The sequence below is a fragment of the Aquarana catesbeiana genome, linkage group LG05, assembly GCF_042186555.1.
Source record: "Aquarana catesbeiana isolate 2022-GZ linkage group LG05, ASM4218655v1, whole genome shotgun sequence".
Classification (NCBI taxonomy): Eukaryota; Metazoa; Chordata; class Amphibia; order Anura; family Ranidae; genus Aquarana; species Aquarana catesbeiana.
In genome coordinates, this window is record NC_133328.1 from 148,377,408 (window position 1) to 148,405,089 (window position 27,682).

The following is a 27,682-nucleotide window of genomic DNA, read 5'->3' on the forward strand; positions in this document are numbered from 1 at the left end:
ACTCCCAGACTGAAAAGCTGATTTGGTGAGTGGGAACACCTGTGGGGGTGTCTTGGTGCACCTGAAAAAAAACCTTTTCTGCAAATCTTTCTCTGCACTTTCTGCACACCAGATGTAAAGCATTCCCTACATTTTTTACACACTATTTGTGAAGCACCTTCACAGTTTCATATGGACTTTATGTTTTTGTTATCACCTATTATGGGTTTATTGTTTGCGAGCTCTGTATTTATATTTTACCACTACGTCTAAGTGTCTAGCACTTTGTGTATAGCAGCTTCATTCATTCTTTTTTTATCACCCATTTTCTCACACCATCAGCGTCAGTTTATATATTTAGATATATACCGTATTTTCCAAACTGAAGTCTGGCCTGGATTATAAAGCCATGTGACCCAAGGCTGCTGGTCAGAGCCATGCTACATAGACACAAACAGAGCCAATGAACAGACTGCGGCTATTTTAGCAAAACAGATGCAACAAATGAGTAGTTGGGAGTGACAGTAATTATTTTTTTTAGACTTACGAGTATTTTGTCAGCATGTCGAGATCATTGTGCATATTGAAAACATATTTCTCTGCCAAGTGGTACAGCTTCTCTAGCGCTTCGTAAATAAAGATTATGCAAATGAGAGCAGCAAATGCTTCTTCTGTGAATCGTGTAATATAACAGACCAGGCTGCTTGCATCCGTGGCCACCAATATTAAACAGAGAAACGCAGTCCACAAGCCGATACTAGTGCGCAAAGGCAAGTAGGACAGTTTGTAATCCCTATGAAAATAATGAAAAAAATATATAATAAGGACCCTACTTAAAAGCAAGTTGTAATTAAATAGTAGCATGCACAATATAAGTTATACATAGGAAGTATTAAAGAACAACCAATGTTTGGAAATTGTCAAGGAAATGCAGGCAGAGGGCAAAAGGACTAGTCACCAGTATTTTATTTAGTCTTCCTGCAGCTGATCTCCCCCCCCCCCCATTATGGACTTACCATGTCTTGTTCCAGACTACGTCTCTGTGTGTCTTGGTATAGACAGGGCTTTTCTTCCTCAAGGCAGAGACTCCAGCAAGAACAATGAGCAGAACAGTGGCATCACTAAATCTCATTCCAAATCTCCTGAGACTAGCAGTCAGAGGCAGCATTGCCTTAAATGCACAACTCAGATATACAGCAAAGAGGCGGTCAGCACCGTGGTGTCTAGGCACACTTACAAATGTCATTTTATAGGGGGAATTTAAGACAAAAAGGTTTGTTTTTGCAGGTACTGTGTATGCATAATTAACATTAGTAAATGTTTCCTACGCCATTGCAAATCTTCAATTTTTTATTTTAGATCCACCTGAAGTATCAGTGTACAGTTACAGGCAATAGGACAGGCACTATACATCAGTGTACACTGGTTGCCAATGCACCAAGATGCCAAAAACAGAAAAAAAAATAATACAAATATGCATCAAAGCAGCACAACACTTTACTAGAGCATTTGTGTCCCCTTAATGCATTAGGGTGCAATTACAGAACGGCAACACGCTGATGCAACGCAACAGTGCAAATGGGCCTTTAATATGTATTCAAGGGCAAAACTTATTTCTAGTTTTGGGCAGAGTAGAGAAGGGTTAAAATCCCTGTCAGTTTTATTGGACATCCGTGTACCAATGGGGAGATCTCCCTTTGCTTCTTGTTCAGCAGACACAACAGTAAAGCCCCATACACACAGGCAGAATGTCGGGAGACATTGGCCAGTTAAAAAAAAAAAACGGCCAACATTCAGCCCATGTGCAAGCCAGTCTGGCTGGCTTCTGTGGGACAAGCATGCTCCCCTGTCAGAATACAAAGCTCAGAGGGGAGATCGTTGTACTAACTTTGGATGGTACCAGTGTGTACCAGGCTTAAACGTGAAGAAATCTCTCCAAAAACTCACTGTCTCTGGTTACATGCAACCAGGGTTATAGGGCTGGGTCCTGATACATAACGAGCAGCTCTTTTCTTTTAGTGCTCAGAAGTCTTTTAATTATCAACCACTCGTTGTTACCACAGTGACTCACCTGGTTACCATTTACCTGCCTCATTAGTCCAGCCTACAGCCAGCCGCTTTTTGCTATTTGAGCAGCTTAGCCCATTTCCTCCTTGCCCTTGTGTGGTTTATGATCTAAGTGCAGTCCTTCCTGTGCTGTGTATGACTTGGCCTGGCTGACTTCCCTTCCCATTCCTGTTCCTGATTTTTTTTTTCTCCTGGCTACGCTGACTTCTGGTTTCCTGACCCGACTCGTCTGATTACCCGTTCTGGCATCCAAACACTGGCCTCTGTTTTTTTACTACGTTCCCGAACAGTGTTATTTTTGCCATTTTCTTAAAGGTGTGATTTAACTGCACTTTCTATCTCCACCTGGTTTTCGGTTCCTGGCACAGGGCTACTCTCTAGTCTTCTTTTTGACAGTGAATGCATTAAGGTAAAAAAATAACCTTTACAACCACTTTAACATATATGACGATTACGATATGCAAATAGGATAATTCATGCAAAAGAAGATGCTTATTTCACTAAATGATGGGTAAAAGTAAACCTGCCACAAAACGGACAACTTATTCTAAACAATCACAGAACAAAAATCATAGGATGGGGTCACTTATTTAAATCTGTGTGTCCAAATGATTAACAGATCCAGAGATAAAAGGTTCCTACATAAAAATTACCTGTAAAATAGTAGTTTGGTCACACTCCTCAAGACTCCTGATTGGGATGATCAATAGGAAGCTAGGGTCAAGCTCAACATTTATAGAAAGTGTTGAGATTTGCACATACATTACCTGCTATATCATGCTATAAGACAGGCCCCCACAGTATCTTCTCTTCAGCATTCTGGTGGTTGCAGGCAGTCTGACGCCATCACATATAATGCAGGGTCAATAGCCCTGCATTGTACATGAGGAATCCAAGGGATCACCCACAAGGGAGAGAGTCAGGGAGAAGTGAAGAGCACGGGCTGCTGGGGAAGTGATGGAAAAAAAAAAAAAAAGTAAAAGTCCCTGGTACAGGTACCCAAAGCATATAGCCCTTGTAGGTTAGGGAGAGCCCCACTGCCAGGCAGAATTTTTATTTTCCTCTGACTTCCACTTTAATTGATGTGCTGTGATTAAACCGAAGTATTGCTCGTGATTTCATGTGTTAATATGCTGAGCAGCAGACAAATGCTAAATCATACTCACTTGCAAAACTTAAAAAGAATCTTTTCAAAAACTAAGACAGGTCCCGTGCTTCCCAATATGGTGAGGGGTTGTCCAGCAAATAGAGAATAGGCAATGCCCGTTAGTGATGCTCCAAAGAGAGACTCTATTGCACTCTGTTCAGAAGAAACAAAAATAATGGGTTGCATTTTTTGTTCAGTAACAAAAGTTCACATAAAAGAGGTACAAACACAAGACAAAAGGGTATAAAAAGGTCATGTCAAGCAACCACAATGAAAACACACAGCTCATAATCTGCAAACATAGCATGTACACTTCCTCATCTGCGACTCTGCCTGTGCAGGTCATAGTAAAAATGTAAATGAACAGTACAGACATGACTGCACAAAAGATTATACACCGACAACAATATACATTCAACTGCATATTTCTAGACGATTCTGAAAAAACAATCTTTATTAGGTCCATTTGTTTTTTTGGACACCTAAATACAATTTAGCACCAACTTCCTGTGTCTATGTAACAGGAAGTAAGACTTCTGTTTATCCAAATTAACCCTGTATTTTTATTGTACCTTCATAATTGAAGTTGTAATATAATCTAATTTCAGAACTGAATCTCTAATATTACACCTTTGCACCAACAGTGTTGGATCTGTTGTCTAAAAGTAAAATTACTTTGTGGCAATCAGAGCTCTGCCCAGTTTAACTGCTTACAAAAATACCCATATCTGCCAATAAACAAGCGTTAATACTACAAGTAGGGCAAATTACATTTGATACATATAAATACAACAAAAACTGGGCTTTTGGAACATTGTTGCATACATTGCTAAAATTAAGTAGCAGAAGAAAAAGAAAGTTCTTTATAGTGGACTATACAGGCATAATTATAATGTGCACTTGTCTACTATAAACACAATGGAGACAGCCGCTTTGAACCAGTAAAATCATGAGAACACACAGCATTTCCATAAGGTATTAGTGACATTATTGAACCATGGATTTTTTTTATTCCTTAAAGATGAAGTCTAGGCATGACCTTTATTGCATAGTTACATTGGTCCAGCTTAGACCAACATACGCATGCATATCTCATACCTGAAGGGCCTCTGCGGAAGACAAGCACAGTAGTAGTCGATGAAACTACCGCGATCAAAACAATCCTCTGGGTTTCCGTTCTGCATAGTGACCACAGAGGGTCGTCCATCTCACACTGTTGCATTTACAAAATGCCTTGTATTTTAAATGAATACAAGGTATTCTGAGATTGGGTGAGGTGGAGAGGCAGGTGATGTTATGATCTCCACCTCATTCAGAGAACACCTTGTAGTCATTGAAAAAATACAAGGAGTTCTGTAAATGGTGGTAGTGCCAAGCAAGCGACCTTCTGTGGTCATTATTCAGAAGGAAGCCGCTCAGCACAGGACCTGGAAGATTGCAGTGATCACTGCAGTAGCAGCAACTACTATTGTGATTGTCACCTTCCACAGCAGTTCCTCATGTATGAGATATGCATACTTACATTGGTCAGAGCTGAACCAATATAACTATGCGTTAAAGATCATACCTAGAATTTATCTTTAAAGGAGGAAAGCTTATGAAGAGGAGGGTGGCTGCCGCCGAATGTGACCAGACTGGGGCAAGATTTGGGTTAGTCAGAGGCAGGGTCTCACAAGTCGGCTGTTTTCATAATGAGTATAGGTAGTGCATATACATGAATTGATGAATGCTGCAGAAAAAAAAATCCAGGTAGTTTAACTTATTCATTAGAAAACAAAACTACAATAAAGCATTTTACCTTATTCAAGTAACAAACAGAAACCTAAAAACAAGGAAAGAAGCAAATAAAAAAAAACGTTGCCTGGCGTAGGACTCTGGAGATCGCTTTGGGCCCATGTCTTGTTAGACTTCCTGACGTACAACTGTTTTACCTCAAACTCTGCATCTTCTGTTCACTTGGGCTCCCCCAAACTGTGTCAGAGCTGTAAGCGGGGGAAGTTCAAATACTGTGGGGTAGACTCTTTGGATCAAGCATGAACACGTGAGAAAAATGCACATGGACAACTTCCTGAGAAGGTCTAATAAAAGCCTGGGCACTACCAATCTTTCTTTTGTACTCACTATTCTGTTTTGTGTGGCTTCTCCCAGGAGACCTCCAAAAGTGATTACAGGAGACATACAGGCACAGTATAGGAAAAGAACGGAGGCCAGGCACTGCAGGCTTAATGCATCCTTGAAGTCACTCAAGAAAAAAGGTGCTTTCCTTTTGATGTCAAGCATCAAACCACCAAAAAGCCTAAATAGGTGAGATGAAACTCGTCAATCTGTACACTGCAGGAGTCTAACTAGTTTCTTATTTAAAAAGGAGCTAACCATCTACATTAAAAATGTTTTGCAATCCCCTCCCTAGACACAGCAGAACAGAAGGGGTATGATGGCCAGGGCTTTCAACTCTTAATATTCAGGCCTTGGACTTTTGTATAGTTGCTACTGCCGAGATCACCATATACAGTGCAAAGACTAGCAATGACTAAACTTTTTTTGTTGATGAGCGTAATGAGACCAACAAAAGCTAGGCTGCAACTAGCAGCTGGGGGTTACCCCAAACCTCTTTGCGCACATAGAGCACTGAATGGGTAGCCAGAATGGGGCTTTTATCTTTAGACATCATGGGATTGATTTACTAAAACTGGAGAGTACAAAATCTGGTGCAGATCTGCATAGAAACCAGACAGCTGTTTTGAACAAACTGAAGTTAGAAGCCGATCGGCTACTATGCACAGCATTTTAGTAAATAAACCCCCATGGGTCCTGGACATTAGGCCCCTTCTGTTAGCGGACCATAAAGAGGCCCTTCAATTGAAATAATCTGGCTGAACATAAAATTAACCATTTTATTTTTTCATAAATTTTGACCATATCTATATCAATCCAGGGATATCTCTATTATCAAAACTGGGGAATAGCTACTGAATTCCAAATAATGTATTATTCTAACTGCCAAAAGAGAAATAACTGTAACAAATAAACATTTATGCAATACTATACATGTGTTAAACAGTAATATGAAATCATTTACAAACCTGCATAAAATTACAAATGGATGTTGAAATGCAATGAACAATTATGCAAGTGGGAAAGAGTCATGATTTTCTAGGTTTATCAAACAAACCTGTAGAGGTTATATGGCTTAAAAACCTATTTGCAAAACAATTTAAATATCTGCAATGCAGTACTACTCATACAATGCCCACCCTCTTCTCGATTTATAATCATTAGATTTCACATTATCAGTGTCACATGCCAACAGCACTGAAAGCTTATGGCATCGAGACCAAAAAAAGCATCTCAGTAAGAAGGGTCACTGGTTCGAATCCCAACCACGACACTACCTGCTTGGAGTTTGCATGTTCTCCCTGTGCCTGCGTGGGTTTCCTCCGGGTACTCCGGTTTCCTCCCACACTCCAAAGACATGCTGGTAGGTTAATTAGATCCTATCTAAATTGTCCCTAGTATGTATGAATGTGAGTTAGGGACCTTAGATTGTAAGCTCCTTGAGGGTAGGGACTGATGTGAATGTACAATGTATATGTAAAGCGCTGTGTAAATTGACGGCGCTATATAAGTACCTTAAATAAATAAAAATAAAAATAAATCTCAGTAATATATAGAGCTTCTTCCTTGGAATGTTTAAAAAGAAAATTGCCAAATGACAGCTGGCCCTGGTTATAACACCAATTTTACCAGGACAACCCTGGACAAAAACACAAAAAAAAAAAGTATTTGGAGTTCAAGAAGCTTGGTAAATACAAACTATGTAAAAAGTATGTATGTCTAAATAATCTCTGCCTTTTTACACCCAGGCTCATGAGAGTTGATGTATGAAACATGGAAATAAAAAAGTGGACCTGTTGCCAATAGCAATCTTCTGAGGACCTGAACTAAGAATCATTCTAGAATGTAATGTAATGTAATATGTTAGCCCCATGGCCTTCTGAATTTAACATATTACACTCAACTCTGTATGTTTAAACAAAATTTAAATTGTAAAAATCAGAAGTGCCATTTACAGTCCCAAACAGCAGAAACTGTTTTACTATTAGAAATTCTTTCAATTTTACCATGGTCTTGGTATAAATTTATAACCTTATTTAAAATGCTATTCAAAACAATCTGAAAATCTAAAACATCAAAAATAAGCAAAAGGAAAAAAAATACATTGCCCACAACTACAATCATCTTCCAGTCTTGCTATGAATCTGACACAGTGACTGATTGGTTTCTGTGGACAACAGGAAATGTTTTTGTTGGCCCCTTTGTGTTTCTTGCCTATATGTTTTGATTATTATTGTAGCTAATGATGATGCACCTCTCTAATTGTTCAGCCATATTTGTTATGTGCGTCAGTTGTTTTCTATGGGTTTTATCATTTTATTCCCCTTACAACAATAAAACCTAGAAAAGCATGACAATTTTCCATTAGCAGTAGCTTAAACATTAAAACCCTCTGATAAGCAGTGGGAGTAATGAATATTACTGGGACAAAAGGCCACCAGAATCATGTCACTTTGAAAAAAGGCACATTTTGTGATAAAAAGTTCAAACTCAAAATTTGAACCTTCTGCTCTTGTTAAACATTAACAGTTCAATGAAGTTTGTTTTTTACTCACAGTGTGTGTAATGCTTAAAATGTTACTGGATACATTTTGTATACTATATATTCAAAATTTTACAGATTACTAAAAATAAATGAATAAATAAAGTGCCATACAATGTATAAACGTCATTTAAAAAAAAAAAAAAAAAGCTACAGTGGAATTAAACTGATCCTTGAAGTTTTCTCTAGTAAGGCCACAAAAAAACATTTATAAACTCAAGTCCATGATAATGAGTGTCAATGCCACAGAGAAATCTACATGGAAACAGTTTCTACAACTATTCAAACATTTCAGCACTTGCAGTTGGCTAATATAAAAATGAAGAGAGTGATACACACCTTCCAGTTCTTTGGAGCTCTGGGCCAGCATGGTGTTGTTCCTCCTTCAACGTCTCACCTGTTGGTGTTGACCCATTTGGGATGGTTGGAATCTTGCGTTTTTCCTGTACAAGTGGGAAAAATAATTAAGCCGTCAGTCAAATAAGCTATTTGAGCATATAAGCAGGAACAGGAATTAACAGAACACTCACCAATAAAGGAGAAGTTCACCCATTTTTAGGGTGGAACATATAACATGTTCCTGCTCCAGCAGCTGCTCAGGGATCCGAGCACCCGGTGTGACAGCAGTACGGGGAGAAGTTCCCTGTACCAGCTGTCACTTTTTGAAAAGAGCATGGATGTGCGGGGCTCCGTCCACATGGCTGTGTCATTCATTCACAGGGTCCTGTGAATAAATCAACTACAAGTCCTGACATTCTATGCGCAGGTCGGCTTGTAGTTCTCAATGAACTACCACAGCACTGCTGAGCACTCTAGTAGTTGACTGATTCTTCCTGCCATGATGTAACTAACTGCCTGCTCGTGCAATGTGCAGGCAGACAGCTTACACCGAGTCTGCAGGAGTCCTCCATAGCACCAGCAATCTGCTGATCTCTGGTGCAATGCTTTCCAGGCTCCTAAAAGAAAAAAAAAAAAAAAAAAAAGAAGTAATTGCACTTTTTTTTTACCTGCAAAAAATGTCTATTTTTTTAAAGGTTAACTTAATATGGGTGGATTCAGGTGTGCAGACCAATATACCAAACTTTTTGGGATCCATGGATAAGAATGGTCATTTAAAGACCCGAGTAGGTCCTACATTTTTGCTTTGAAAACAAATGCAGTGGTATAAGAAAATAATCATTCAGATTTATCCATATACAAATATGGAAACAGGACCGACCATAGATAGACTGAAATTTGTTTGGTCCCTAGCCTACTTTAGGCTGCATCTTTTAAACTAGAAAAGACAGTCAGAGAATGTACCGGCAAATACTCTATGGAACGAGATATCTATTATATGGTTTTGACTTCTGCATTAAAAAGTACTATGGAAATTCATTGGGGATATTTATTGATCTATTTATACATATGCACAACACGCAACTCTTGCAAATTCTTTATGAGAGGTGACATTGTATGCTATAGTTAACACATGGTATGGCGAGGTATGATACATTGTAAAAAAAATACCCGCACTTTGCACAATATACCGCATTTTATAAATGCTGCCTGCTTAGATACATTTCCCCCAGTGGATTACCTTTCATCCACATTCAGCAACCTCGGTTAGGCCGAAACCAACAACGCATAACACTGACCTGAGAAGGAACACTTTTTGGTGGCTCAATACGTATAGATGGATCCCACTCTCCAGGAGGCAGGACCGTCACTTGGTCTAAGAACTCATCTATTCCTGCTAAAAGATCATTTCTGTCTTTTGCTTTGTAGGCAACATCATGGAATATCTGTGAAGGAAACAGAAAATAATTACATCGTTCCCAAATCTTTGAACCAATGCCAAGAGAATTGTTCATTTTTATTTTGTCTGTTCTGTGCCCCACTGTGGTTTACTTTCACCAATCATTTTACAGGGTCTGACTTTTCCTGACTTCCATGAGAAGTTGACCCTTCATAACATGCTACACCAATATTCGGGTGTAACATGTAAACGGTTATGAATGCACTGGCCCCTGCACCCCCCGATCCCCGCTGTGCCAGCTAGCTAGGTTTTTCTCCACCCTCCACCTGCTAGCTTTAAAAATGTAAAAAAAAAAAAAAACAAAAAAAACAAAACACGTGGCCGTGTGGGACTCAGACCTCCCAGCCGCGCCACTCCTTACAGCTTTATGAATGGAAAATTACAAGGGTTGGCAGCCTTTGCGGCTGTCAGCTTGTCATTTTCAATGAACTACCACTGCGCTGTGGAAGCAGATACACTGACAGGTCTGCAAGAGACCTGCATGGCATCAGCAATGCTTTAGAGGCTCCTGCAACAAAAAGATAAATAAATACATGCACATTTTTTTACCTGCAAACAAAATTGGCATTTATTATTTTTTCTGAAATATGTGAACATATCCTTTAAGTGAAGTCATGCAAACAGCCAATAAGGCCGCCACAGAGTCCAGTAAGGGCAATCCAATTAGCCATGCAGTTTTTAGAGCTTAGCAACCAAGTTAGGGAAACTTTCTGTGGTGCCTCTTCTTAGGCATACCTTTTACTTTTTAAGTACAGATTTTATTTGATATGTATGTAGAGCCCAAACTTTTTTTTTTCTGGAATAGTACAGGTATGGATTAAGACCCCAGTGACTTTTACTGCTGTCTGTGTTCCCACTAAGAAGATTCACCTTATCGGTTTGTCTTAGTAGCCATTAAGGATAAGCTCAGGCGTGTTCGCAAACAGCACGTGCAGAGCCCGCCAGGAAGTCGGCACTGCACAGCGCTAATCACAGGCAGTGAGACATTTCCCGATCTCTGCAGCCGCGCATCGGGACAATGTCTCACTGCTTGTGATGAGCGCTGTACAGTGCCGACTTCCTGGCCGCCTCTGCATGTGTTATTTGCAAACACGCCTGATCTCATCCTTAGTGGCCGTAGTCACTTAAGTAGACAGAGCAAATTTCTCTCCTGCAACCACGGCTTGCAGGAAAGAAATTGGCTCGTTTCCCCCATCAACACAAAGTTGACAGGAAATGCCCTCCCACCCACTGTATTCTCCCAGCGCGTGGGGGGGGGATTGGGGAGCAATGATTGCATGTAAAATCTGCCCATATATGTTTAAAATCTCAGCCAGTTCCTTGCTGAACTCGCCGAGACTCGAACCGTCTATGACCAGCCTAAGAGAATATAATGTAAAATCCAACATTTTCAAAGTTTCCTATTTCTTCCTGTCCCAGAGACACAACTGAAAGAAAGAAATCTCCAACAGAATGCAGACCTAAAAAAAAATAAACGGAGATCGAAATTTGAACCCTTTTCTTACTCTATCCAAGACACAAAAAAAAAAAAAGTGTTTACTTTACACACCTTTTAGCAACACCTGCACACAAAATCTATATATTGTACTGTAACTTGCAGTGCTAACATGTTAGGCACCATAGTGCCTACATCATTAAAGATTATTAGCAAAATAACAAAAATTAAACTGCACAATCAAAAAGGAAAATATTGCCAAATTGTCTGTACATGTGTATGTATGTGTAGGAAACAAAAGCGAATGTGTACATACAAAACTCAACACAAATAAAAATGCAATCCATAAGCTTTAGCAATATGTAGAAAGATGGACTTCCCTCTTATGAGGACACTATGAGAAAAAAGCCCCTAAATTATTTATTGGTATAGATTGTGGCGAGTCTAGACATAAAAATTTAGATTCATGATGGCATCCAGCAAGAGAAGATCAGGCATTATTCAATAGGTATGTTCAAAAGCATATACAATTCTTAAAATAAGACTTGCCTCATCAGTCATTAGAGTAGCTATTGATCTTCCAATTTCATGATATTGAGCAGCTTTTCCATTTGGACCCAATAATACAAATAAAAACCTGTTGAATGAAATGAGACGAGAATAAAATGCAAGTCATGTATATTTCAAGAGAAAGGAAAGGAATACAACATTATTTATCTGAACCCATTGACCGGGTATTAGATGAGAGTATCTTACTGAAGAATTAAGTTATACACTGCTCACAACTTAACTGTAGCAAAACAGTAATGTGATTTCATAAACACGTCTCGGTTTAAAAAAAGCTAACTGTTTTCGGACTCCCATGTGCTCAAACACCATAAACATGTTAAAGTGCAAGTAAAGGCAGAACCTAACTCCAAATCTATTCTCAGTCACATTCTAAGCCTAATCCATCTAGTCCCTGTAAAAGAAAAAAAAAAAATCACTATACCTCACCTATTCTGAAGCTGCTCCGGTCCAGTCTCCAACGGCGGATGCTGAAGCAGGAGTAAGCCAACAGAGGCTGAGAAATACCTGGGAAGTGACGTCACCCATACACTTATTATGGGGATTTCATTGTCAGCTGACTCTTCTACACACTGAAGCCACAGCTGATAGCTCAGCCTGGGACTGGAGTGAACGCAGAATAGGGAAGTATAGCATTTTTTTTTTACAACTCTAGATAGATAGATCAGGCTTAGAATGTGGCTAAGAGTAGGTTTAGAGTTAGTTTTAAAAAAAGGGGGTCTTTAGGGTTTGGGATCCATAAGAATGGACCAGCGCCCCGGGCCTATATAGCACCCTGCAACTAACTACACGCAGTGCATTCAGCGACAAGGTGGGCACACTAGCAGAATCCAGTACCTGAAGCAGCATTACAGGTTGTACTCACAGTGTGGAATCTGGGATTGGTTCTCAAGGTATTACCAAGGTTATGCTGATCCCGATCCACTGCTTTTAAAGCTATAGTAAAAGGCAGTAATTGTGCCAACTTTGGTTTTTTCAAAGTTCTTATTTCTATATGCCTATTATAAATGAAAGTAGGTACTTGTCCTTCATATTAGATCTAAATGAGTTGTAATAAATACAGAAGATTAAGTTAATGCTATTACAGATACATTCAGACATTAAACTATGTTTAAGTGGCACTACATCCTATGGTGTTTTTAGATATTTTACATCTTTATTATATAGTTATATTTTTTTTAATATCTCTTTATATACATTGTATGTACTTTCCTTATTTATAAAGAATAGGAAAGGATAGGAAAAAAGGAAGAAGGCACTGAAGAGATTGAAAGAATCCAAAATAAGGAAACTAGTTAGAATAGAAAAACGTCTCCATAGGGAAGAGGTGGTCCATCACAAAAGAACACTAGCAAACAATGAAATCTCATCTTTCAATGAAGCAGGGAAGAGGTGTCTGCAGGGTTACATTGCGTAGACGAACCTTGCAGAACCAATCGGTGGGGGAGCATTGAGGACACTGGTCAACCAGCACATAATTAACCAGCTGAGGGGGATTTGTCTACTCAGCAGGAGTTGCTGCCACTAAAACAGTTAGCAGGCAGCTTTTACTGAAGAATTAATAGTGAAAGGAGTTGGTGGCTTCAATAAAGCTGGAGCACTTGCTTCAATGTTTTTTGTCTGCACAAAACGCTAACTACTTTCACTGTAAGGGATGAAAGAACCTCTTCCTAAACGGATGGTAAAATCTTTCTTCCAAAAGGCAACCAGATGTCCCCTATGTTGAATGAAGTTCTTGCCCACTCCTGCTCCTCAGCATGTTATAGCAGTCAGTAGTGTACATAAAAGCATACCCCACTGACTCCCTGTGATCCTAAAGCAGACCAGTCCTAAACGAGGAATTATAACGGGCGTCTGTATTAGGAGACCAACAAATTTATTGGCAACCCTTCTACCTTCGAAGAAATTGGAGACTTCAGTGGACGCTACCCTACTCGGAGGCCACACCGGACCCCGCACGCTCTCTAAAACAAACACAGAACTATGATTTGTGTCAGCTACTACTTACCTGCAAGGCTGTCCATGGCTTTTTAATGTTTTGAGACCAGAATTGTCTGGGGCCTCCGCTACGTCCCATATACATAACCAACTCTGCCTGTGCAATTAACCGACTGCTTACCTGATCACCAATATTGGTGCAGATGCAATTGTCTAGTTCAACTTTAGGTGCAGAACTACCTCTAGCTCCTGAGGAAGCGTTCTACAACGCGAAACATGTTGAGCACGAGCACATGAGCATATAGAGAACATTCATAAGTGGACCACCATACCTGCAACTCAACCCATCTACGTCTCCACATTCACAACTGTTACCTATCGGGGAAGTTTTCTCTCCTTTCTATAACTGAATGTTGGACTGTATGTATTACTAGTAGGGTTTCAGACAATATATGCAGGGAAGTGCCCACTTGATATGTTTGTAACACTATTGCTATACTCACTATGTATTGCTTTTAAACAAATATGTCTATTTTTGTAATTTTAAGCTAATAAAATTTAAAAATAAATTTTTTACTTTTTCATAGTTTAATTACTCATGTGCCCTCAAAGTCCCATTTCCTGTAGTTTCCAATTTCTATATACATAAATTACAGGGACGTTGGCACATCTTTTTGAGAGTACCTACAGTGTCACCCTGTTTTGAGGTACTCACTTAACTAGGACCTCCTTTTTGCTTCTACATTCGAAAACTGAGACAAACTGTTAACAAGCTTTATTTAGAGAACTAAGCCACTCTTCAATTAGAAACCATAGTAGGATTATAAACTAGTATAGCCTGCCATTCATGTTTAAAGCAAACCTGTACCAATGGGGGGGGGGGGGGGGGAGAAGAGATCTCTGTACTAACAAGCGATTTTAGTGCGGCAATCTTCCCCACTGTGCCTTTGCGTTCTGACTGGGGGACTGCCCCCGCCACCACAATACACTGATCAGTGCTGACAGCCAGCGCTGATTGGATCCTGGTCGGATAATGATCTTCCAGCATGCCGATTACGCACTGTAATCACACATCAAAGAGAAAGATGGTAATTCAGGCAATGGTTTAGATAATGTATACTCAGCAAAGCCAACATTTGTAAAATGTACTTAGACTTCAAAGACTCTTTCTTGCTAAGCAAACAGTGTGGATGCCAGTGTTAATGCAAATGCATATTATTGGGACATGTACTCTACTTGGCAGTGAATAACAGTGGAAAATAGTTGGCCATCATTTAATTAGTTCATTACTTGGGCACTTTGAATAAAGCAAGGGCTATGGAATATTGATTTATGGATTACAGCTGCTAATAAAAGTCCACTTGACTGGGAAGGCACATAATAGAAATGTGAATTGCTCAATTGATTTTATATCACATGGATTCCTTTTGCGCTTGAGCGGAAGGGTCTCACTCCTTTCCCACACTAAAAGCTGGAATGTTCTCAAAGGTGACGATAAAACTGATGCAACTTGCTAAGCTTAATGCTATTAATATTCATAAGTAATAACACTGTAGAAAGTTAATCTAAAGAATATTTGATTGCCTAGCAGAATTATTTTCCTGTTGGAGCAAATTGGATCATGCTTTGTAAGGGTTTAGCCTCGTTCTGGATTAACTGTCGGTTGATGATTCAGTATATGCAGGTTTTTGATTTATTCAGTAGGTTTCTACTGATTGAACTTGATGAACGTGTCTTTCTTCAGCCTTACCAACTACTGTACTGTTAACTACTACTTGACATAAAAATAATAAAAAAAAGTTTTTTTTCCTGCAAGGCCATATCAATGTGCTAGTATGTATCGCATTGAAACTAAGCCCTCCAGCAGCACGCTGTCACTGCTGCAGAGACTTCCATCTTCAACCTGGTCTACCTTCCGGGTCCGCAGGCTGCGGCCAATTGAATGGCGAAGCCGCAATTATGTCACTCCTGCGGGTATACCGTTGCTTCAGAGAGCATGCATCGGTGATGTCACCAGCTTCTGCTTGCTGGATTATCTCCTAAACTGTGCACATATTCATTTTACCTACAGGTAAGCTTTATTATACGTTTACCTGTACAGTGAGGGAGAAAAGTATGTGAACCCCTGCTGACTTTGTACGTTTGCCCACTTACAAATAATTGTAATGGTAGGTTTATTTTAACAGTGACAGACAGAACAACAACAAATAAATCCAGAAATACGCATTTGAAAAAAGTTAGAAGTGGATTTGCATTTTAATGAGTGAAATAAGTATTTGACCCCTTTGCAAAACATTACTTTTTTACTTGGTGGCAAAACCCTTGTTAGCATTTTACAGAGGTCAGATGTTTCTTGTAGTTGACTACCAGGTTTGCACACATCTCAGGAGGGATTTTGTCCCACTCCTCTTTGCAGATTCTCTTCAGGTCATTAGGGTTTTGAGGCCGATGTTTGGCAACTCGAACCTTCAGCTCCTGCCACATATTTTCTGTGGGATTAAGGTCTGGAGACTGGCTAGGCTACTCCGGGACCTTAATGTGCTTCTTTTTGAGCCACTCCTTTGTCACCTTGGCCATGTGTTTTACCCATCCACGACCCATTTTCAAATGCCCTGGCTGAGGGAAGGAGGTTCTCAACAAAGATTGGACAGGCCATGACCCCGTCCATCGTCCCTTTGATGCAGTGAAGTTGTCCTGTCGCCTTAGCAGAAAAACACCCCCAAACCATGTTTTCACCTCCATGTTTGACAGTGGGGATGTTGTTCTTGGGTTCATAGGCAGCATAAGAGCTTGATTTTGGTCTCATCTGACCACAACACTTTCACCCAGTTCTCCTCTGAATGATTCAGATGTTGATTAGCAAAACTTCAGACGGGCTTGTACATGTGCTTTCTTGAGCAGGCGCTGCAGGATTTCAATCCTTCATGGTGTAGTGTGTTGCCAATTGTTTTCTTGGTGATTATGGTCCCAGCTGCCTGGAGGTCATTGACAAGATTCTCCTGTGTAGTTCTGAGCTGATTCCTCACGGTTCTCATGATCATTTAAACCCCACGAGGTAAGATCTTGCATAGAGCCCCAGGCCGAGGGAGATTGACAGTTATTTTGTGTTTCTTCCATTTGCGAAATATTCGCACCAACTGTTGTCACCCTCTCATCAAGGTGCTTGGCGATGGTCTTGTAGCCCATTCCAGCCTTGTGTAGGTCTACAGTATTGTTCCCGACATCCTTGGACAGCTCTTTGTTCTTGGTCATGGTGGAGAGAGATTGGAATCTGATTGACTGCTTCTGTGGACAGGTGTCTTTTATACAAGCTGAGATTAGGAGCACTCCCTTTACGAGAGGGCTCTAATCTCAGCTCGTTACTTGTATAGAAGACACCTGGGATCCAGAAAATCTTGCTGATTGATAAGGGATCAAATACTTATTTCACTCATTAAAATGCAAATCAATTTAACTTTTTTGAAATGCGTTTTTCTGGATATTTTTGCTGTTCTGTCTCTCACTGTTAAAATAAACCTACCATTAAAATTATAGAGTGGTCATTTCTTTGTCAGTGGGCAAACATACAAAATCAGCAGGTGATCACATACTTTTTTCCCTCACTGTAGGTAAAAATCTAAATGTGGAGTTTACTACCACTTTAAATAGCAGTATTCAGTATTTAAAGTCCTTGTTTCTGTATTTCCCATGCCTTCATTTATATTTTTCTTTAGCTTTACATGCAGACCAAGCTGTCCATCACAATTAACATTTACAGGGGTTGGATGAAACCATATAACAATGAGGGTGATTAAAGGGTCAGATGTCATCATCATCTTTGGGGCAGACAGGCTCCTGTAAGTGGCACAGCATTCTGCCTTGGATCTCATTTATGTATGCTCCTTCCTGCTGGTCACTGGGTGCAGCAGATTTGAGCTGTGCAATCTGCCGATTGGTTGCTTGAGCATGAATCTAAAGGGATGCTTGGGATGTATTCTCTCATGTAATGCTCAGGAACAAGTTTATTGATGGCAGAGAAAGCCAATAGCTACGAGGGGCAGACGACGGTACAGATCAAGAAGGAGAGGTGACTGATTGATGATTGAAGTCATTCAGCGAGAAAAACGAAGACAGGATCAAAATAGCAGCTGCAGATTCAAAGGTTTATATTGTGGAGATGCAAGTTTGCAGGGAACTGAGAGCAATCAGTTTCAACACAAGAGAGGACTTGCTTTAATGTGAGGAAAAAAAAAAGGTAAGGCTGGAGTTTAGCTTTAAAAAGATACCAGACTTGATTCACCTAGTTGGGATTGGTACTTCTGTGAGTCCAGACAGAAGGACTGCCGGACTCAACCTCACAAAGGCAATGATTGGCCGATCCAAAAACTCTACTTCTCCCACTAAAACGTTTGATGCCTCAGCTCCAGGGGGGATCTTCCTCATGAAGTTCATGTCAACCTATGGCAAAAAATAGACGTAACTTTCCATACATAGATTTAATAAAATATGTACCTGTGGATGAGAACAGGACGACTCTGGCACAGCACATGAAAATATGTGAAACATGAATTTGTGGTGGAGAACAGTTTTCACCAAGGAGAATTCTGTCAGATGTAATGCTTTTTCAAATACCACTTTACATACCTACTAATGTTTTAAAAGATTAAGCAAATTATCCCAAAAAAAAAATTCTGGGAGATTAGATTAGAAAGTAATATTTCCATGAAAGTTTTTTTTTTTTTTTTTAAATGATAAAAGCCCCTTTATTTATACATGCTTAAAAAAAGACACAAGAACTTAAAAAAATGCCTTACACTGACAGACATTCTTACACATATGGAGAAAAATACATTAAACCATACAATAACTAAATAAATTACGTGATTCAAAATTAAAGGATAAAAACACAAAATTGATATTATACACAATATGTAGGGTTCTTTTAAAATTTAGCCAATGAAGATCATAGAAAAACCATGTCTAAGGTATAAAGTTTGTTCGGGTCAATATAGGTCCAATGAACAATTTGATTATATGTGTATAATAGCAGGGGCTACAGCACAAATGAGCTTGGTGGGCAATGTGTTGTGATGTGTACTGGAGAAAACCATTGACATGGCTATCTGCAGGAACTTACAGCAGACCTCTTGCGTCCCATTACAAACGTGCCACAATTACAGTGCCAGGAGTCATAATCCTGCTCGTCAAGGGGGAACAGGAGGCCAAGCAAAAACAATGATACACTGTCAAAAATGTTGCACCAGATTTCAAGAATATGGTCCAATTTCAGTACATAGAGTGCAACAAGCTTATAAAAGAGCATTACAGAAGCTTTCCCCTGTACAGACTATAGCCACCTAGGTCTGATATTCCACTGGTGGGCTGTATTTCTAGGACAAGAATCTAATTTATTGCTTTAAAGATAACTCTACTACTACTTAGTAAATGCAGAATATCTTTACTCATTCCCATAGAGAGGCGGTACACCTCAACGGTGGATGTCCCCTCCACAGAAATGAAGGTTCCTATCATGCATTTGCAGAACAAGCAGCTGCCTGTGAAAATAAAAGTATGGCATGAGTGGTTTAAGGATGATGGAGTTGGGGGCAAAGGAATTTTGGGGATGGGGAGTAGCGGAGAGTCACTTAACCACTTGCCGACATGCTGCAGAACATATGTTGCGGCAGCGCGGCACGTGCATGTAAATCATTGTGCCTGCTCTTTCGTGTTTTTTTTCTCTCTCTCTCTCTCTTACACACACAACATCCCATCACCAGTCAGTGTTCCTGATACTGCCATACCAGTCATATGATGATGCTGTACTGTGCTGGTAAAAGTATGTAAAAAGAAAAAAAAAAAAAATTTAACTTTTCTAATTTTTTTCCAAAAATTGTGACAAAAAATTACAACTTGCCATGCCTCTTACTAAATGTCGCAGACTGTCTACTTTCCAAAAAGGGGCCATTTGTACTGTCCTGGGATTTTAAGGGCCTCATGAAATAGGATCAGCCGTCAATACATCAGGATTGACCAGTTTTCAAATATCTATACCATAGTTTATAGACGTTATAACTTTCACACAAACCAAATAATATACACTCATTGGGATTTTTATTTACCAAAGACATGTAGCAGAATATATTTTGGCCTAAATTTATGACAAAATTTGATCTTGATTTTTTTTTATAACAGAAAATATTGTTTTTTTTTATTTTAAAATGTCAGACTTATTTAATTTGTATAACAAAAACCAAAAAAACCCAGTGGTGATCAAATACCACATTTTTTTTTTTTTTTGTGTGTGAGAAAATGATAGAAGTTTCATTGGCGTACAACGTTGCATGAACGCACAACTGCCAATTAATGTGGTGCAGTGATGAATAGCAAAAAACCGCCTGGTCATGAAGGGGGTAAAACCTTCCCGGAGTTCAAGTGGTTAAAGTATAGATGCACCAAAAGTACAGTTATGCCCCGTACACACGGTCGGACATTGATCGGACATTCCGACAACAAAATCCATGGATTTTTTCCGACGGATGTTGGCTCAAACTTGTCTTGCATACACATGGTCACACAAAGTTGTCGGAAAATCCGATCATTCTGAACGCGGTGACGTAAAACATGTACGTCGGGACTATAAACGGGGCAGTGGCCAATAGCTTTCATCTCTTTATTTATTCTCAGCATGCGTGGCACTTTGTCCGTCGGATTTGTGTACACACGATCGGAATTTCCGACAATGGATTTTGTTGTTGGAAAATTTTATAGCCTGCTCTCAAACTTTGTGTGTCGGAAAATCCGATGGAAAATGTGTGATGGAGCCTACACACGGTAGGAATTTCCAACAACAAGGTCCTATCACACATTTTCCGTCGGAAAATCCGACCGCGTGTACGGGGCATAAGTCTACTGGAAGAAAAAAATGTAAAAAGTGGACTCAAAGGTTTGCTTTAATAAAACTGGAGAGTGCAAAGTCTGGTGCAGATCTGCATAGAAACCAATCAGCTTCCAGTTTTTTTTTTTCTCCTAAAAACTTAATTGAACAAGCTGAAGTTTGAAGCTGATTGGCTACCATGCAGAGCTGCACCAGATTTTGCACTCTCCAGTTTTATTATACATTTATTGCACCAGAGCTGCACTCTCCAGTTTTAGTAAATCAACCCTATAAAGTCACAGTCATCAAACATCTATGAACAGTTCTAATCTTTCACAAGACAATGCAAACAAATAAAGGACAATTTCTCTTTTTCCTGAGAGATTACAGTGGGGTTGATTTACTAAAAGCAAATACACTGTGCACTTTGCAAGTGCAATTGCGCCAGAGCTTAGTAAATGAGGGAGAGCTCTGCCGACTTCCATCATCCAATCATGTGCAAGCAAAAATGTGTTTTTTTTTTCCTTGCATGTGATTTGGTATCCTTTGCAAAATGAAGCTTTACCTCATTTACTAAGCTCTGGAGCAACTGCTCTTGCACAGTAAATCAACCCCAAATCAATTTTTATTAGTTTGTGAGGTCCTCAAAAAAATTGGTAGAGGGTTCTATACATTGCTTGCTCCTTGCACTATGCAACTAAATCAGTCAACAAGTTACAGTTTATGAGTACAAACCAAAGTAGGTCTGGCCTAATTCTACACAGCAATGAATGGCTAAATTGGACAAAATCAGACTGTTCGGTGTATTTTGTTTTCCTACAAAACTTCTCATACCTTACTAAAGTCAACTGTGCTATTTTCTTGGCTGCCTCCTCCGGTTCCGTTCCGCTTGATCTCTGATAATCTACTAGCGTCCAGGTTTGCAGGGGTTGACTGTGGAGAAGATAGCAGCCCTACAAACAAGCACATATAGTCAGAAAGGTATTCTCTCTAGGACAGTGGTTCTCAGCTCCTGTCCTCAGGACTCACTAACAGGCCAGATTTTAAGTATTAGCTTGGGGAGATGCAGACTAGAATACTGAAATCACTGAGCAAGCAAATAATATCACCTATGATGTATTTCAGGTATCTTGCAAACCTGGCCTGTTAGTGGGCCCTGAAGACAGGAGTTGAGAACCACTGCTCTAGGCCATCACTTGACTTGAAGTGAGGATAATTTTACAGTCCTTAGTGAAAGGTGCCTATATTTATCTTGAGGTGCCCCAGTGAACATTGTGACACATTGTGAGTGGTTAGTTTGACAGCTCCACAAATTTAAATGACATAATCAAGCATTTAAAACCATCAAGAGAACAAGCACACAAGTAATTCCATTTTCAATAGCCTAACACATCATGTTCTAAAGCAGGAGCTCTGACCACATAAAAGTCAATTTAAGCAAACTGTCACTCAGACAAGCGTTTTATGCTGCAGATTCCTGTAACCATACAAGTTATTCAGTGATGTGATACTCTTTTCTTTTTTTTTTCCAGTGAGATATATTTACATCCAGCACATTCAGTTTAGTTAGTACAAACATAGCAGCCGTGATGGCTATACACAGCTTGGTAACAAACTATACTATTAGAATTCTAGATCAGTACATTTCTGTTTATATAGAATGCACTGAGCTTATTTTTCTATACCACACATTCCTCATGGCTTCCCGTTCATAATCTGCAGTTGAAATGTACATAAACATTTTCTAAGAAAAAGGAAGTAAGAAAAAAAAAAATGATAAAGTTCACCTTTTTCACAAAAAATATAAAATGCACATTTTTTTTGGAGGTAAAAAAAAAAAGTGCATTTAATTTTTTGTTGTAGGAGTCTGTAAAGCATTGCACCAGTGGTCAGCAGAATGTAAGTCCTCTGCAGATCTGTCAGTGAGGATGAGGAAGCCAATACATGCTGACAGGAAGAATGAATGAACAAATTACCAAGGCGCTCACAGTGGTAGTTCATTTAAAACTAAAAGATGACAGCTGCGAAGGCTACCGGACCTTGTAGTTTTCCATTCATAGAGCGCTGTCAATGAATGATGTGGCCAGGTAGGCGGAGCCCCACGCAGTCACGGTTTCTTTTACATTTTGACAGCTACATAGTTACATAATTAGTAAGGTTGAATAAAGACACCAGTCCATCCAGTTCAAGCTGAGTTAGTGTGGGTTCATGTCTACAATTGCCCCTATCCCTGTACATTGTGTCTCATTAAGATGCTCCTCTATTATATATTTAAGGTACCCATATAGCGCTGTCAATTTACACAGCACTCCACACATACATCGCACACTCACATCGGTCCCTACCCTCAAGGAGCACACAATCCAAGGTCCCCAACTCACATTCATATACTAGGGCCAATTTTGGACAGAAGCCAATTAACTTACCAGCATGTCTTTTGGAGTGTGGGAGGAAACAGGAGTACCTGGAGGAAACCCACGCAGGCACAGGGAAAACATGCAAACTCCAGGCAGCTAGTATCGTGGTTGGGATTCGAATCAGCGACCCTTTATACTGCTAGGTGATCGTGCTACCCACTACACCACTGTGCCGCCCAACAGCTAGCAGGGGCAGAGAAGATCCCCACTAGCTCTCATAGTGGGAGGTGTGGGGACCAGTGCATTAATAACATGTTACACCCTGAATATGGGTGTAACATGTTATGAAAGGTGAACTTGTCCTTTAAAAATTGTAATTACCTTTTGAGAAATATGAAAAAGTTTAGGAGGCCCTGTCGCCAGAACAATCATTTCAGCACAAATCTTTCTATAAAATTATATGCACATTTAATGTATTTTATGCTATTTTTCTGTAAAAGCCTTCCTTGTGTATACATCCAAAAGCCCAAAAACTGCTGCCGGGGGCCACCATTTTGTTGGGTCAGCTGCCCCAGCAAACTCAGAGTTGTCACTCAAGTGACATTCTACTGTACTCCTCCAACAGCTATATACAAGTCTTTGTAGGGAGGTGGGCTGTAGGAGTTGGGCCTGCACAGAGAATAATTAAATTCTCCCAGGAGAGGAGAGAGCTAGAACATGCAAATGTAAATACATTCAAAAATTATTTATAGAAAAGGAAAAAAAATGGCAAGTAAACATTTAAGATACTTTTTTCTGTGCTTTACCTGAAAGTTTTTAATCTGGTGATAGGGTCTGTTTGAATATTACTTATATGTTAAAAAGGCCAACGTTAGAGGTTTACTTAAAAAGTTAACTGAATGTATATGGGGACACATAAATCCTTCTATTTGTTTTCTAACCTAGAGATAGAACAACTGGAAATGGACTGATTGTTAGAGAATAACTCCAATCAAATCAGAATTGTTCAGCTTTTAGTAGATAATGGTGATCCACCTGATTTTTAGAACTCTCAAGAAGTCCGGCGATCTGATTTTTACACCCAAATTTTATACATTGGTCTTGGCCACTCCAATGGGCTTGTGTCTCCCTCCAGGATTTTTTAGTTTTTATGTGACAAGTAAGCAGGAAGGGTGGACAGTGGTGGACGTCACAAGTGGAAAGGTCTCCGTGACGTGGTCCACCAGCATCCATATCCCTGATTTGGTGGGCTTGACCTTTGATGTCATAAAGCAGATTTTGTCCTCCAGATTTTAAAAATGAATCCAACCAAAATCTATTGCTTGGAGTGGCAATTTGAGTTATCCCGAACAAATGTCAAATTACTTAATGGAAAGAAATAGAGTTGAACTGCTCTAGTGCAATGTTTCCTAACTTTGTTCCTCAAGTTCCCCCAAAGGGTCATAATTCAAGAGTGTCTGTCAGACAGCAGTGGAAGTCACGGATCTAGCTAGATGGACAATAACATATGAATAAAAAAAAAAAAAAAAAAAAGAAAAGAAAAGAAAAAGAAAAGAAGAAAAGGTTCACCAATGTTCTGTCTACTGTAATGTTTGATGTTTTGTACTACAAACATTTAAACAGATTAAAAGTCTGCTGGATGGGGAGACACATCCAGCAGACTAACCAGTGTTACTCTACAGCAAAAGCTATTACAAAGCTACACAATGGCGCCATGCTCTCCTAGTCGAATGAAAAGGCTGAACAAACAATTGAAGTATCCATCAAAAGCAACACATTTATAAGGCAAAATACACCCAGACATGCGTTTTAGCACTACACACCAAGAGTGGCGCCTGCAATAATGTCCAGTGGTCCTCCCAGATAATCAGCACATTATTTGGATTGTTAAACAATATAAGTTCTTCATTATAATTACTAGAAATAGATATGTATGTAATGCAGTAATTGCTTCTCATAACGAGGCACACATGTCAGGATATAAAAAGATCAGGCACATAGGGTACATGGATTTCATACCGTACTTTAGTAACAATAGAAAGCAATTCAGAATTCTTAGAATGTGCATGGCTTATAAGGATTCTGGCATTACCTGAGAGGAGCACATCATGAACATTTAGCTGCTTTATGACCTGTGATGACAGCCCAGTGAAATCACACAAATGTAATGTGGTTAGTACAGTAAGCAAAGCACCACACGCATTCCAAGTTACGCTGATCTGAAAAAAGGCTGTAAGGTTTGCTAAAGATGGGCAATAAAAAAAAAAAAAAAAAACCACTGAAATTCAAGATAGCATTACACACCCAAGCTACTGTATACTGCATATCTGCTAAAAGCGCTGCATACTTCAAAATGCAGGTGGCGTACTGGATCTTTCACTAGAGTTAAAATGTATGCTTTGCGGTCCAAGGCTCCATGCACACCTAACGTTAAAATAACATTATAAAAACTCTAGCAGCTTTGCAGTGAGTCTTTCAACATTTAGGCAAAAGCGTTTATTAGCGTTTTTCCGCACATTTTTTTTTTGAAGAAGAATTTTTTTTTTCAATGGATCAAAAATGTTAAAAAAACGCTGGTGAGCCACGTTTTTGAGCGTTAAACACTGATAAACATATTTAAGTTTTTTTTGTGGTCAGAAAAACAGCTCCTGAACACGATTTTAGGGCGTTCAGAAAAAAACACATAAACTCCAAAAACACCAATGTGTGCATGAACACATAGGACAACATAGAGGGGAGTTTATGGGCTGTTAAAAAAAAATGCCCAAACTCCCAAAAACGCTTCAGTGTGCACGGACTGAACCTGGCAAGAGAACAAAGGAAAGGACATGAAAGCTTGTAACTGACCGCTAGGCATTAATGCTTACAGTCAACAGAGGATAACTAGTATTTGAATGGAACCCTGCAAATCGTAGCCATGAAATCCTATACGGTAGTGCCACCACAAACCCCCATCCTAAATTGCTAGGCCAAATAAAAAAAAATATTATTATATTCCAATGGAGACACTAGATCTCCTGACCTAGGGGTCTCCAAGGGATTTCCTTAATTTTCAGGGATTTCCTCTCACTTCCTGTTTGGCCATGGAACAGGAAGTGAAGGTAAATCTTTCCAATGAGACAAAGATGGAAAAAATAAGCCTTACTGGGGTTATAACTCTCCCTTACTCTATCCAAAATGAAAAAAGTTTTGCCTATAGTTCTACTTTACGGTAAAAAAAAAACTAAAATGTTAACCTCTACAATCACTTTAAGTTGGCCATAAGTGGATCGACATTTGGCCGGTTCAACCAGGACTGGCAGAATTGCGATCTATGTTCCTATTCAACAGAAGTCAATTGCTGGAACAACGTTTGTCGATCAGCTACTGGTCAATGTATTCCAACAGTAAAGAGTCCTGCTGTCAGACCAACAATGACTTGCTTGTGTGCATGGAAGAATCTGTAGGCCTTCCCCCCCCAATTTAGCCCACTGGCTGAACGAAAAAAAAAAAAAAAAAATGGCCCATCTGTGGCCAGCTTTGCATTCTGTTAGTGGCCTGAGCCACCTGGCTGAGCACCTTTAAAGATGCATATATGCAACATGAGATTTCAGTAACAGAGAACCATGGTTCACTTAGATCTCAAAGAGTTCAGATAAAATAAATATACATTTTAATCAGTAACCCATCCTTAAAAAACAGAAAAATTCCTTCTGAATATTGTTTGATGAATATTTATCTGCAGATACTTAGGCTTCAGTATGTTTATAGCCCAAAGAAAGGGGCAGACTGAGGCAGACTGAGTTTACAGATGAAGCCTGCTTGCATAGCGGTATATGTCCACCATGAACGAAGCAATGGGTTCTGTGCAACAATTCTCCAGAAGAAATGTACTTAATGATTGAACTCCAAATGATAAAATGCATGCATATTGAAGCAACCGTGTGAGTTGGCAATCAATAAAGGATGTCAGTTACATATGCTCAAGCAATCAGTTGTGCTCAAAAGCATTCCATTGTGAGCGATTCAACAGCAAGGTGCACCACACAGAAAGTGGAACAATAATTGCCTGGATCAAAATCATGAAAGTCTTCTTTCTTTGGGTCCAAGGCTTCCCGATTTTCATCCTCCTCATCAGGTGGGTGAATTATTACGGTGGGGATATCATCAACAGTACACTGCTGCATCAATGGAACCCACTCACTCTGCTGAGAACTCGTAGAAGGCAGCCGATCAAATTTAGGGCTGCCAGGCGGGGTGTTTTGGGGGGTTGGTACAGGGGTTGTACGACGGGAGCCAGCTGGGGTTCCAACTCTCGAGGGAGGCAGAAGATAATTGAGCAGAAGGGATAAGCGAGATTCAGCTCGCAATGAATTACGGGAGGCTGAAAGGCCTTCCCCTGAGGTAAGACAAGAGAAGAAAATAAAACAAATTGTTTTTTCTATGGTTCATACAACCCTTTTTACATTTTTTGCACAATTTTTATCATGTAGTCAAATTGCACGCTTAGTTCAGGAAAAAAACATGCAATATGAAGGAAACCAGACATAAGACACCAATGTTGTGGATCTATACCAGGAGTCTCCAAACTTTCTAAACAGGCCCATTTACCGTCCTTCAGACTTTAGGTGGGCCGGACTGTGGCCATTGGGATTGGACAACTAGAGTCAGTGGGAGGAATAGTGCCCCATTGGCGGTGTCAGTGGGAGAAATAGTGCCCCATTGGTGGTGTCAGTGGGAGAAATAGTGCCCCATTGGTGGTGTCAGTGGGAGAAATAGTGCCCCATTGGTGGTGTCAGTGGGAGAAATAGTGCCCCATTGGTGGTGTCAGTGGGAGAAATAGCGCCCCATTGGTGTCAATAGCAGGTATTATGTTGGCGTTAGTGAGAGGAATAGTGTCTTGTA

At 39.7% G+C, this 27,682-nt stretch overlaps 1 protein-coding gene across 7 annotated transcripts in view; it reads right to left on the reverse strand.

Annotated features, from left to right (window-relative positions):
* SLC4A7 (solute carrier family 4 member 7) overlaps nt 1-27,682 on the reverse strand; it is a 202,781-nt gene that overhangs the window by 39,843 nt on the left and 135,256 nt on the right. For 4 of the 7 annotated variants that reach the window (XM_073630269.1, XM_073630270.1, XM_073630268.1 and 1 more), the window contains exons 7-15: nt 21,276-21,394; nt 18,705-18,764; nt 17,868-18,025; nt 11,633-11,720; nt 9,488-9,634; nt 8,190-8,293; nt 5,315-5,489; nt 3,213-3,346; nt 527-772 (exon numbers count right to left, since the gene is read on the reverse strand). In XM_073630269.1, the coding sequence (XP_073486370.1) occupies nt 527-772; nt 3,213-3,346; nt 5,315-5,489; nt 8,190-8,293; nt 9,488-9,634; nt 11,633-11,720; nt 17,868-18,025; nt 18,705-18,764; nt 21,276-21,394 (1,231 nt within the window). Of the gene's footprint in view, nt 1-526; nt 773-3,212; nt 3,347-5,314; nt 5,490-8,189; nt 8,294-9,487; nt 9,635-11,632; nt 11,721-17,867; nt 18,026-18,704; nt 18,765-21,275; nt 21,395-26,846; nt 27,177-27,682 lie in introns of all 7 variants that reach the window. The other 3 variants (XM_073630273.1, XM_073630271.1, XM_073630274.1) reach the window with 2 other exon arrangements.